This window comes from Corythoichthys intestinalis, chromosome 12 (assembly GCF_030265065.1).
Source record: "Corythoichthys intestinalis isolate RoL2023-P3 chromosome 12, ASM3026506v1, whole genome shotgun sequence".
NCBI classification, from domain to species: Eukaryota; Metazoa; Chordata; class Actinopteri; order Syngnathiformes; family Syngnathidae; genus Corythoichthys; species Corythoichthys intestinalis.
The window spans coordinates 1,761,229-1,775,659 of NC_080406.1; the positions used below are offsets into that span (position 1 = coordinate 1,761,229).

The 14,431-nt window shown below is 38.7% G+C and overlaps 1 protein-coding gene across 1 annotated transcript in view; it reads left to right on the forward strand.

Annotated features, from left to right (window-relative positions):
• ccdc80 (coiled-coil domain containing 80) overlaps positions 1–14,431 on the forward strand; it is a 32,360-nt gene that overhangs the window by 4,944 nt on the left and 12,985 nt on the right. Inside the window, exons 2-6 of the mRNA XM_057853371.1 lie at positions 92–289; positions 2,386–2,858; positions 4,404–4,721; positions 8,488–8,644; positions 13,438–13,574. Coding sequence (XP_057709354.1) covers positions 92–289; positions 2,386–2,858; positions 4,404–4,721; positions 8,488–8,644; positions 13,438–13,574 — 1,283 coding nt within the window. The remainder of the gene's footprint in view (positions 1–91; positions 290–2,385; positions 2,859–4,403; positions 4,722–8,487; positions 8,645–13,437; positions 13,575–14,431) is intronic.

The following is a 14,431-nucleotide window of genomic DNA, read 5'->3' on the forward strand; positions in this document are numbered from 1 at the left end:
TGTGGAATAGTTTGGGGTCCCCTGACTTAAACTAAACTTGATGGGAATATTTTGAACTTTTGTCATAGAGTTGTACCATTTTATCCTGCAGGTAAATTTGGGATGGTGCTGCTGAAAAAGACCCTGCAGGTGGAAGAGAGGTACCCCTACCCTGTGAGACTGGAGGCCATGTATGAGGTGATTGACCAGTCGCCCATGAGGAGACTGGAGAAGATTCGCCAAAAAGGCTTTGTCCAAAAGTGCAAAGGAGCTGGCGTTGAGGGTCAAGTGGAGGAAGGCACACTGACTGGTAAGAATTATTAAGCTAATGTTTAAATTAGTGTTGCACCGATACTAGTACCAGAGGGGGCTCCGATACGCCATTAAAATACAGGCATCAGCTAGTAGTAAGAAATAATGCGTCAATGCTGTGCTTGTCTTCTTCGGGAACATAAGTGGAGTTTGACTTTTGGGGCAGGGGGGGCACAACATGTTGATGACGCAGTGTCAGCAATAAAATTAACTTACAATGAACTTACAAGAATATTTATAATAAGTTGACAATGAGCGTTTTTTGTTTCCCATTATTCTTGAGGGGAATTCTAAATCAGGCTGCTTAGGTTATACTTTTCGCCATGATCGTCATCCACTGAATCTGGTACGCCCGCCGGTGTCGTGCCAATGTAGTTACCCCAGTCAAGAATTGTATCCCCTGGATGGAGCCATATGGAGGTAGATTTGTGTTTTTATTATTCAATCAAAAAAAAGTTGCTTCAACAAAAAAAGGATGCCTTAATCAAAATATATATTTTCAATAAAAAAAAAAAAAAAAAGTCGCTTCAATTTAAAAAAAAAAAAAAAAATGCATGTGAAAGCTTTTTTTCTTTTCTTTTCTTTTTATTTATTTATTTTTTTTTTTTTTGAAGTCAAGTATATGCAAAGCAAATGACCTAAGTAGTAAGTCATATGATCTGTTTGAAAAATAATTTTGACCCATTATGAAAATATATTTTGTGTTCATTTCATTAATTTTTGTTGCACTATTATAGCTTTGCATCTTATATATATTATATATATGAAAGTCAATTACATGCAATGACACTTATCGGCCACCAGGGTGGGCCTGACCCTCCTGGCCCCCCCTTAAAATCCGCTTATGTTCGGGAATACGTTTCCAACCACCAATCGCCCTACTATAGAAGGCCACCAGTTACAAAGTTGGTGTGCATGGCTGTCACTCCTAACTGTTTGCGGGCTTTCATGTGAACCGTCTTCAGAAGAGGCTTCCTCCCGGGGTGACAGCCATGCACACCAATTTGATTTATGGTCGGAGCACTAACAGGCTGACCCCCCCCCCCCCCCCCCACCTCTTCAGTCTCTGCTGCAATGCTGACAGCACTCCTGTAAAGAGTCACATGACATTTTGGAGGAAAAATGACAAGCAGTACTCAATTTGGAAATTTAGGGATGTACGTAGTTTCTATGGGGTGTATTCATTTTTGTTGCCAGGGGTTTAGATTTTAATGGCTATATTTTGAGTTATTTTGAGGGGAAATTAAATGATCTCTATTATATAAACTGGACACAGACTACTTTTCATTGTGTCAAAGTGTCATTTTGTCAGTGTTGTCCCATGAAAAGATATATTTAAATATCTGCAGAAATGTGAGGGATGTACTCACTTTTGTGATACACTGTAGCTGGATCCAGCTGCTCACTGTTAAGACTAACATAAGGTTGTAAGTTTTTGTTTGAGCTAACTTGATTGTTTATGCATTTGTAATTTAGTTTAGAAGTGTATTAAGCAGTTTTTTGTGGGAATATGCGGTTGAACCGTTAGTAGCTTTGTAAAAAAAATAAATAAATAAATAAAATTAAAAAGACATTAGCATTTGATAGCATTTCAAGCTAGCGGACCTTTGCCAAGCAAGTTAGCCAATTGTTCTTTTGTTGTACTTCGATCCTTGTGATTAATTTCTTTACACCGTTTCAGGCTAGATTTCAGGTATTTCAATTTATTCTTAAATGCGTTTATTGTTCTTGTGAAATAGATAAATAGATAGTGCAATTCTGTGAAAAAATACACGTGAATTTTATTTTTTTTTTATTTGTGTTCAATGTTGTTTTGAAAGTGCAATCCTAGCAAGACTTTGTTTTACTTCTCCGAAAGTTTATTCTGCAATGCATTAAGTGTTCCTGATCCGATGACTCGATTATTCGAACTAACTAATTCCATCCATCATTTACCGCTAAGCTGCAGCGCTAAAAATGTGGTTTCGGCACCGTCTCGGTATATCACAGACAAGAAACAGTATCGGGAGCCCAAAAATGATATCGGTGCAACACTAGTTAAAATGATGAAATGAAACCGGATATTTAGCCAATGTTATGTGCGTGTATGTACAGTCAGCACACCTGTGGAAGGAAAACCGGCAAAGAAAATCCTAAGAAAGCCTACAACGACGACATCGGCGACAACCACAACTACAACAACAACTACTCGGCCAACGACAACCAGGCCAACGACGACTACCACGACAACAAAAGCTACAACCACCACAACAACTAAAGCCACCACAACCACCACAACAACAAAGGCCACCACAACCGCACGTAGAACCGCCAGCAAGCGAACCACCACTACCCTGACGCCGACCAAAGCCCACACCCAGACGGTGCTGCTTCCTGCTCCCAGAACCACGCAGGATCCATACTATTACAACAAAAGGGAGAAGGACCACTACCCGGCCAAAACCACCCCGTCTGGAGACCACCACACAGACAAGGACGACAATGATCCACGCGTCCACAAGCTGGTACCCGTCACGAGGAAACCGTCCAAGATTAAACCCTCCAGGAAAAAGAACGGAGGGGAAAAGGTGAGTACTACTACATTCAGTGTTCATTTAACCCAGTGCTTCTCAATTATTTTCTGTTACGCCCCCCCAAGGAAGACGTAAATGTTTCGCGCCCCCCCCAACTCTCTGCCGCCACTGTAAATAGTATCATTCGTCTATATTACTATTATAAGTACGCCTCAGCCTAACATTGTCCTTTTTTTTCTATTAAAGAAAAAAAGTAACATAGATCAACTTATAATAAAGTATAACTTTTTTAACATTGTGTTGCTTGTAACAGAAAAGACTTAATGCGCATCAATTTGCCTGAAGTTAAAAAAAAAAAAAAAAAAAAAAAAAAAAAAGTCACATCCAAACTGTAAAAATACACTCAAGGTACATTTTTGACCATTTGATACTGAAAAATAAAATGTAATAAAATCAGTAAATAATAACAAATTCAAATTGATTAGAAACATTTACTCTTCAGGACAACATGCCAAAAAATTTGACCGAAAAAAAACAAAACTGAATAGAAGGGGGGAAAAAGGTCTCTGGACAGAAGGAAAGTTTTTATTTTCGCTGATTCGCCACAGTGCTCACTGGTTTACTGATATAACACTGACAAAGCGGGACGATTGTGACAATTGGCAATATTCGGCACATTTTCGCTGAAAAACAATCAAGCGGCTTGTCAATGAGATTGAGGTCTAATGTCTTTAAGTGGCGTCTTAACTGATTTGGCTTCTCCGCTATAATCATTTTTAGACTCAGTAAACAGTGGTCTTTCCTCATTTCCCACTATATTAAAAGTCAAAGGCAAACGGCCCGAAAAAAGCGCATTCTCGGCGGCCGAGGGAGAACCGTAGGTGAGGGCGGTGGTCGTGACGATCCCAAGCCGAAAACGGCACTTCTCGGCCGGACACGTGAGAGCCGAAGAAGACAGTGGGTCGCTGCGTGAGTCCAGCTCTGCATGAGTCTCTTCCGTGTGCTCTTGCTTACTTCAAAAATACTGCACGCACTTTGAAAATGAGAGCGCCACTGCCACCCACGGAGTGGATGTGCAAGTACACTTTATTCTAGTACGGCAAAAAAAAAAAAAAAAAAAAGCATGTTCCCCGAGGTCACTCGCGCCCCCCCTGGCATCGCTCTGCGCCCCCCTGGGGGGGCGCGCTCCACCATTTGAGAAGTACTGATTTAACCCAACATGGTGTTTTTAGAATGCGGGCGGAAGCTAGAGTAGACCTACCTGGAAATAATCCAAGCGCTATAGGACTGTCCCCAATCTGATCACGTTATTTTTAGCTCAGAATCAGTCAAAGTTTTTTGTTTATTACATGACATATATAATCCAAGATAATCTGGGTCCCACTCTGATTTAGTCTTTTTTGTTTTGTTTAGTACTTAAAAATTGCTGTGTTGTGTTGAAATGTTTGAAGTCACCCTTAAACATCTTGAAAGACTTGACTCTTGACTCTCTGAGTCATGCAAACATGAACTACATGACCAAGTCATTCCCAGACCATGACTCAATCACACAAAACAGACAAAAATCAACTGTATTTTTTCTGTTGACTGTCCACGCAGATGCTAACAAATGAATATGAGGACAAGTACGAGGCCGGCAAGCCCACCGTCACGTATCCCGAGGAGTCCGACGGGTTTGCCGACGTCACACCGACCAGGAAGGTGAAGGCCAAGCATGAGAAGAAGAGGAAAAATGAAAAGTTGGCAAAGAAGGCTGAGAGGAGGGGAGGTAAAGGCGGAGGAAAGAAGAACGGAAAGAAACTGTCAAAGTACCCGGAAAAGGAGGACTACCCGAAGCCTACCAAGAAGCCCACGCCGCCTCCCAAGGGATCGCTGTCCTCCTTCTTGGACTACTTCGAGAATCGTAGGCGATTGCTGGTAAGAGAAATCCTAAAAGACAATTTCTTCGAACCCTCCTGTTATGTTTGCGTCAACCATTCAGTCATTACACATTGCATTCAATATCACCTGTGGGCAGAGTAGCCAAAAATTTGACTCAAGTAAGAGTAGCGTTACTTCAAAATAAAAAAATAATATTACTCAAGCAAAAGTAAAATTAGTCATCCAAAAAATGTAGTCAGTTACAAGAAAAAGAGTATTTAGTGAAGAATACTCAAGTTATGAGTAACATTGTGAGTAACTGCTTACAATGGTATTTAATTTCTCGGCACAAAGTTAACTATAATTCAGTGTTTTTCAACTGATGTGCCATGAGACATCATAGGATGTGCCACGAGAAATTATCCAATGTCGCTTTTTTTTTTTTTTTTTTTTTACGTCGTTGGGCGGAGTTAGAGTAGAATGGAAGGAGTAGGTAGAAAGTTGACGGTCGTGTGCAGATGGGCAAGTGTCGCGTTAAAGAACTGCTCGGATTTCTAGCCATCAGCCACCTTGCTGTAAACAACAAAGTGGACCCCAGCACGTCTACTGTACATCATTTGATAAGACTTGTCAAGTGTCAATAATATACACAAAAGTGTCCTTTCCATTTTATCCATATGTGACGACTGTCAATTGTCCCACTGTGTTTTATTCCAACACATCGTCGAGGACAGGAAGGTGATGTATTGACGGGTCAAATCAGCCTCGCATTCAAGTAGGGGGCGGCCCACATCAAGAGGAGCTATTCACACTATACACACGTACACAGCGATCTAACGCCAACTTTTTGTTGAAAACGTACGAAAGCTGTACCGCATACAAACAGGAAGGATTGTCTCAGGAGTGATTTGTTCGAAGATTCAAGGTAATTGTTATATTTTTCGTATCAAGCATGCATTTTGAAATGTGGTGAAAAAAAAAAAATCAATGGGAGAAATTAGCCGCTACTGCATTGGCATCGTAGTTCGCAAAAATAAATGCTAACTGCACATTTTTTTTTGCTTTTGGCCAAGAATCGAGACTGTTTTACGTCCATATCTATAAAGAATTCTGGGATTTAAGCTTTTATTCACAATCATTTTCAGCGGAAAAGCTCAGTTTACATCAGGCGGCCGCTAGCTACATCAACTAACAAACTAGCATTGTACTTCGATATATTTACGTAAAATGAATGCTAACTGCACGGGTTTTTTGCTTTTAACCAGGAATCAAGATTGTGTTACGTCCATATCCATAAAGAATTCGGGGATTTAAGCATTTATTCACAAGAATTATCACCGGAAAAGCTCAGTTTACATCAGGTGGCCGCTAGCTACATTCACTACAGACTCGCATTGTTCTTCGACATATTTACGTAAAGTAAATGCTAACTGCATGTTTTGTTTTTGCTTTTAACCAAGAATTGAGACTGTTTTATGTCCATATCTACAAAGAATTCGGGGATTTAAGCATTTATTCACAAGAATTTTCACCTGAAAAGCTCTGTTTACATCAGGTGGCTGCTAGCTACATTTACTAACAGACTAGCATTGTACTTCGACATATTTACGTAAAACGAATGCTAACTACAGGGTTTTTTTCTCTTTTAACCAAGAATCGAGACTTTTACTTCCATATCTATAAAGAATTCTGGGATTTAAGCATTTATTCACAATAATTTTCACCAGAAAAGCTCTGTTTACATCAGGCGGCCGCTAGCTACATTTACTAATAGACTAGCATTGTACTTCGAGATACTGTATTTACGTAAAATAAATGCTAACTGCAAGTTTTTTGCTTTTAACCACGAATCGAGATTGTTTTACGTCCATATCTATAAAGAATTCAGGGATTTAAGCATTAATGCACAAAAAATGTTACTGGAAAAGCTCTGTTTACATCAGGCGGCCGCGAGCTACATTCACTAATAGACTAGCATTGTACTTCCACATACTTAAGTAAAATAAATGCTAACTGCACTTTTTTTTTTTTTTGCTTTTAACCAAGAATCAAGACTGTTTTACGTCCATTTCTATCAAGAATTCGGGGACTTAAGCATTTATTCACAAGAATTTTCACCAGAAAAGCTCTGTTTACATCAGGCGACCGCTAGCTACATTCACTAACAGACTAGCGTTGTAGTTTGACATATTTATGTAAAATGAATGCTAATTGCACGTTTTTTTACTTTTAACCATGAATCGAGACTGTTTTATGTCCATATATAAAGAATTCAGGGATTAAGCATTTATTCACAAAAATTTTTACTGGAAAAGCTCTGTTTACATCAGGCAGCCGCTAGCTACATTCACTAACAGACTAGCATTGTAGTTTGACATATTTACGTAAAATGAATGCTAATTGCACGTTTGTTTGTTTTTTTGTTTGCTTTCAACCAAGAATTGAGATTGTTTTACGTCCATCTCTATAAGGAATTCGGGGATTTAAGCATTTATTCACAAGAATTTCCTTCGGAAAAGCTCTGTTTATATCAGGCGGTTGCTAGCTACATTTACTAACAGACCAGCATTGTACTTCGATATATTTACGTGAAATGACTGCTAATTGCACTATTTCTATTTTATTTTTTTGCTTTTAACCAAGAATCGAGACTGTTTTTCGTCCATTTCTATAAAGATTTCAGGGATTTCAGCATTTATTCAAAAGAATTTTCAACGAAATAAGCTCTTTGTCAGTGATTCCACTCGGTCAGCTTTGACGGCCTCGCCAACAATGCAGGCCTCCTATTTATCAGCCCCGCGCCCAAGTCCCGTCAAAACATTATGAAGTCTACGGTTGAAGGCTAGCAATCCAAGCAGTTCTTGAACGTGACACGAGTAGCTATCCAACAGCGCCATGGTGCCAAGCAAGTTTAAACGTCATCTCAAAATAAAACACCCGTCGCTTCAAAACAAGTTGATGGACCATTTTGTTTGCCTTAGTGAAAACACAGAGAAACAGACTTTTTAAATAAAAAATACAAGGGTAAATAAGAAAGCCCTCTAAGCCAGTTAGCTTTTTGCTGAACTTGTTGCTAAATCCCAAAAAAGTCCCACACTGTGGCAGAGATAAAAATACAGTCCTACCTTCCTGCAAAGCCATCGTCAGCGAGATAACCGGCCCTGACGGGGTTAAAGACATTGCTAAAGTCCCCTTGTCTGATAATTCTGAGCTTTTCAAGCCGAACTGCTTTAAGAAATGAAAACAGAGAGAGACTGATAGCTGTTGAAGAAAATTCCTGCCAGGATATCGGCTTTGTGTTCATCTAAACAGGCTAAAGTTTCACACTGCGTAAATATAAATACTGAGAAATTATTTTATAATGAAACATACTGTAGCAAAAGTAATTTTGGAACATTTTCGGTTTGTGATGTGCTGTAAGATTTTTTCCAATGTAAAAACGTGACTAAGAAAAGGTTGAAAAACACTGATCTATATTACTGTTATTATTATACTGTTCAATAACCCATTACATAACCACATTAAGCCAAAGAAGTACCACAAAAAAAAGTCATACACTGCTTCTTCAGACTTTTTTTTTCTTTTTCTCGAGGTTAAAGTGAATGTAGTCGTCAGCTCTGTGCAGCTGTGTGCGAACAGACTGTGTGTCTCTGTTTTGCAGCAACTATAGATTGTTATCACACAGGCAGACTGGGAAAATATGGCCCATCCTCCACTTGCAGGTTAATGTAAACATCCACTCTCCGGAGTCTACGGCTGAACTTCCAAGCAACCCGTGCACCCCCCCACCCAACCTCCTTCTTTCTCATCTCCCCCGCCACAGCTGGTGACATCACCCAGCGAGGAGAACAAGATGTATGCCCAGCAGAGGGACGAATACTTGGAGTCCGTGTGCGAGATGGCCATTCGGAAAGTCTCCATCATCACCATCTTTGGCTCACTCACCAACTCCACCATGAAAATCGACCACTATCAGTTGGGTAAGGAGAGCAGATTGTGTGATCGGCCAAAGTAGTCTTCCCACGTCCTGCTGTTGCTGAGTCATACGCCCACTCGGTGAATGTTTTCCAGACTTGTCGTGAATGTGTGGGTGGAGTTGTAACTTTGCAAACACTTCACTTTGCTCTCAACTCTCCTACAAGGCTCCAGACTAACATTTTTTCACAAGGAGCACAGTGGCCCCCAAACGTGAAAATTTTTGGGACGCAAGCAAAAGACACACACTGCAAATCGACAAGCAAAGTTTTCCTCTAATTTTCACTGTTAAACCGATAAATACTTTCAAAATAAATGCATAAAACTACGCCGCAAAATTTTAACGTCTTGAAGAGAAAAAATAGTCAAATAATTTTCTCCATCTTGTTTTGAGTGTTAAAGACTAGTTAACAGATAAATGTGTCAGATTATTCTACCTGCTTTAAGTAAATATTACTATTTGCTCTTTTGAAGCCCGTTCATCTAAAAGTTGGTCATTTTTCACCTAAATCAAGAAAAAAAAATACTTATATTTATATATGTACTGTATGTACATACTGTGTGTATATATGTATGTATGTACTGTGTGTACGTATGCATGTATGTACTGTGTGTATGTACTGTGTGTATGTATATATACATGTATATATTCATGCGTATATATGTATGTATGTATGTATGCTTACGTATATATGTATTTATGCATGCGTATGTATGTATGTATGTATGTATGTATGCTTACGTATATATGTATTTATGCATGCGTATGTATGTATGTATGTATGTATATGTATGCATGCATGTGTTTGTATGTATGTATGCATGCGTATGTATGTATATATACATGTATATATTCATGCGTATATATGTATGTATGTATGCTTACGTATATATGTATTTATGCATGCGTATGTATGTATGTATGTATACTGTATGTATGCATGCATGTGTTTGTATATGTATGCATGCATGTGTTTGTATGTATGCATGCATGCGTTTATATGTATGTATGCATGCATGCGTTTATATGTATGTATGCATGCATGCGTTTATATGTATGTAATCATGCATGCATGCGTATATATTTATGTAATCATGCATGCGTATGTATGTATGTATGCATGCATGCGTATATATGTATGTATGCATGCATGCATGCGTATATATGTATGTATGCATGCATGCATGCATGCGTATATATGTATGTATGCATGCATGCATGCGTATATATGTATGTATGTATGCATGCATGCGTATATATGTATGTATGTATGTATGTATGTATGCATGCATGCGTATATATGTATGTATGCATGCATGCATGCGTATATATGTATGTATGTATGCATGCATGCGTATATATGTATGTATGTATGTATGTATGTATGTATGTATGTATGTATGTATGTATGTATGTATGTATGTATGTATGTATGTATGTATGTATGCATGCATGCGTATATATGTATGTATGTATGTATGTATGCATGCGTATATATGTATGTATGTATGCATGCATGCATGCGTATATATGTATGTATGTATGCATGCATGCATGCGTATATATGTATGTATGTATGCATGCATGCGTATATATGTATGTATGTATGTATGTATGTACGCATGCGTATATATGTATGTATGTATGCATGCACGCATGCGTATATATGTATGTATGTATGCATGCACGCATGCGTATATATGTATGTATGTATGCATGCATGCATGCGTATATATGTATGTATGTATGCATGCATGCATGCGTATATATGTATGTATGTATGTATGTATGTATGCATGCATGCATGCGTATGTATGTATGTATGTATGTATGTATGTATGTATGTATGTATGTATGTATGTATGTATGCATGCATGCATGCGTATATATGTATGCATGCATGTATGCATGCATGCATGCGTATATATGTATGCATGCATGCATGCGTATATATGTATGCATGCATGTATGCATGCATGCATGCGTATATATGTATGCATGCATGTATGCATGCATGCATGCGTATATATGTATGCATGCATGCATGTATGCATGCATGCATGCGTATATATGTATGCATGCATGCATGCATGCGTATATATGTATGCATGCATGCATGCGTATATATGTATGCATGCATGCATGCGTATATATGTATGCATGCATGCATGCGTATATATGTATGCATGCATGCATGCGTATATATGTATGCATGCATGCATGCGTATATATGTATGTATGCATGCATGCGTATATATGTATGTATGTATGCTTACGTATATATGTATTTATGCATGCATATGTATGAATGTATGTTTGTATATGTATGCATGCGTATATATGTATGTATGCATGCATGTGTTTGTATGTATGCATGCATGCGTTTATATGTATGTAATCATGCATGCATGCGTATATATTTATGTAATCATGCATGCGTATGTATGTATGTATGTATGCATGCGTGCATATATATGTATGTATGCATGCATGCGTATATATGTATGTATGTATGCATGCATGCCTATGTATGTATGTATGTATGCATGCATGCGTATGTATGTATCTATGTATGCATGCATGCGTATATATGTATCTATGTATGCATGCATGCGTATATATGTATGTATGCATTCATGCATACGTATATATGTATGTATGTATGCATGCATGCATATATATGTATGTATGTATGTATGCATGCGCATGTATACAGTGGGGAGAACAAGTATTTGATACACTGCCAATGGGTTTTTCCATTGGCAGTGTATCAAATACTTGTTCTCCCCACTGTATATGTATGTATGTATGTATGTATGTATGTATGTATGTATGTATGTATGTATGTATGTATGTATGTATGTATGTATGTATGTATGTATGCATGCGTATGTATGTATGTATGTATCTATGTTTGTATGCATGCATGTATGCATATGTATGCATGCATACGTATATATGTATGTCTGTATGCATGCGTATATATGTACGTATGTATGCATGCATACCCATGTGTGTATGCGTGTGTTTATATGTATGTATGTATGTATGTAAGTGTGTGTTTATATGTATGCGTGTGTGTATATTTATGTATGTAAGCATGCATGCGATTGATTGTATGCATGTTTGTATGTATGTATGCATGCATATGTATGTATGTATGCATGCATATGTATGCATGCATGCGTATGTATGAATATATGTATGTATGCGTGCGTATGTATGTATGTTTTATGTATGCATGCGTATGTATTAATTGTATGTATGTATGCATGCGTATGTATGTATGCATGCGTATGTATGTATGTATGTATGTATGTATACATGCCTGTGTGTATGTAAGTATGTATGTATGTATGTATGTATGTATATTTATGTATGTAAGCATGCATGCGATTGATTGTATGCATGTTTGTATGTATGTATGCATGCATATGTATGTATGTATGCATGTATGTATGCATGCCTGTATGCATGCATGCATATGTATGAATATATGTATGTATGCGTGCGTATGTATGTATGTTTTATGTATGCATGCGTATGTATTACTTGTATGTATGTATGCATGCATGCATGCATGTATGTATGTATACATGCCTGTATGTATGTATGTATGTATGTATGTATGTATGTATTTGCGTGCATACGTATGTATGTATGCGTGCATACGTATGCATTCATATATACACACACACGTACATTAGGCCGTGGCGCAGTTGGTAGTTGGAGTTGTCCTGGGACCGCAGGGTGAGTGGTTCGATTCCTGGCTACGACTGCCCACTCTCCACAGTGCCCTTGGGCAAGGCGCTGAACCCTAATTTGTCTCCATGGCAGCAGCACCATTAGTGTATGAATGTGTACGTGAAACGGTAAATGTAAAGCGCTTTGTGTATGGTAACCATGTAGATAAATGTGCTAATAAGTACCTTCCATTTAACGTACTGTATATATAATATGTAAAATATTTCTTCTGCTACTTCATTTTGTAACACTGGAAACTAGGTGGTGCAAAATCACAATTGACAAACATCATCACCCAAACAGTAAACAAACAGTAAGTTATCCTTTTATTTCAGCAGCTACTGGTCAAACTGGTAAAAAAAAATCCCTATCGGCCCGATATACCGGTCGGCAAACATATCAGTTGGAACTTCGTCAGAAAGATCATCACCCAAACAGTGAACATTATTATCTTATTCTGGGGGAAAAAAAGTCCATATATCTCTTGATATATCGGTCGACCTTTACTCTCAAATGTTGGATTAGTGTGTGACTTTGTAAAACTTTATGAGTCGGCATGTTCCACCGCAAGCCAAGGTTTCATGCACGTGTAATTTTGGTTTGAAAAGCTAGAAGTTGATGTCACATGCGGGTTTTCCGCTTGGGGGGGAAAAATGTGTGTGTACAAACAAGTGCTTCTTTTAGTGCCTCCAACTCCCTGCGGGTGGATTAAGATGACCTCACCATCTAGTTTGGTTTGTCAGTAGATTTCCGAGAACACTTGGTCTCGTTTCAAAACCATTTCGGTCATAACACTGCAAAGCAGCATTAGGGATGTCCCCTCATCCAATCACGTGATTAGAAATCGGGCCCGATTTTTAAGTATTAAATGCTTTAACATCGTCAAATATCCGCTAGTTAAAGTCAATTCCAAAGTCAAGTCACACCCCGCCAAGCAGTGAAGGAATGAAAACAGCTCTTTGTTGAGTTTGTCCCCGAGTGACTTCGCCGCTGTCCATCAAATATTTGCTTCCCCTCCCGTCCGGTTTAGAAACGTCTGACTTTCTTCTTCAGAGAACGACAAGCCCATGAAGGGACTTCGTCAGGAGGACCTGGTGAACCAAGATCTGATCACCGAGTTGAGGAAAGAGTTCAGTATGGTCCACGACGACTTCCACATGGTCCTTACTGACACAGACATGAGAGTCAAGGTAAATTGTTTAGCACTGGAAGTTTTGGGGGTTTTCTGGCTCTAAAGACCAGAAAGGTGTCAAATGACCCTGACACCAAACTGACTACTTGGCATTGTTCACTCTGGATAGCTGCAATTAGCATCTTGAATATTTGCAAATCCAGGGCTCCCTTGGCTTTTTCAAACACAGAGGAACACGGGGATGGCCAGTTGCCGTGTTCTACAACATGATTGACATGGCAGCATTGAATGCATACATATGTGTTGTATCAGGAATGCACCGGAAGGCAAGAGAGACGGGTGGACTTCTTGGTGGGTCTTGCAAAGGAATTGGCTCACTCTCATGTGGGCACAAAGAAAAAAAATGTTTTGTTTTTTATTACACCGTCCCTTGTCTGTAGGCAAACTGCAGCTTTGGGAAGATGTAAAAAGGTTGTCCGCCCGATTGCATGCCTGAGCGGTCCACTGTCCAACAAAGCCAAGGCACCCCTGCCCTGCAAACACTCAAGAAGCTAATTGGAGCTATCCAACCCTGTGGTTTTCCGAGTGCGAATGGGAATGATTAATGAGAACCTCAATGCTCACAAAAGATATGCTGATTAGGGTCAGATGACCCTTCTCTGGATACAAAAGGGATTTGTATCAACTGATCCATCCTTGGTAGTTCTACTCTTTGAAAGACAAAAAAGAATGTACAGTCCGTGATAAGTCTTGTCGCTTATCCATTTTGTAGAAACAATTGCTAATAACCTGACTTTTAATTATTCAATTCGTTTCAGAAATGCCTCATATGAAAGCCGAGACCCTCCCAAATGATGTTGAATGTACAAAATTATATTTGTTTGACTGAAAAAAGATTTATCATTTAATGAAGAC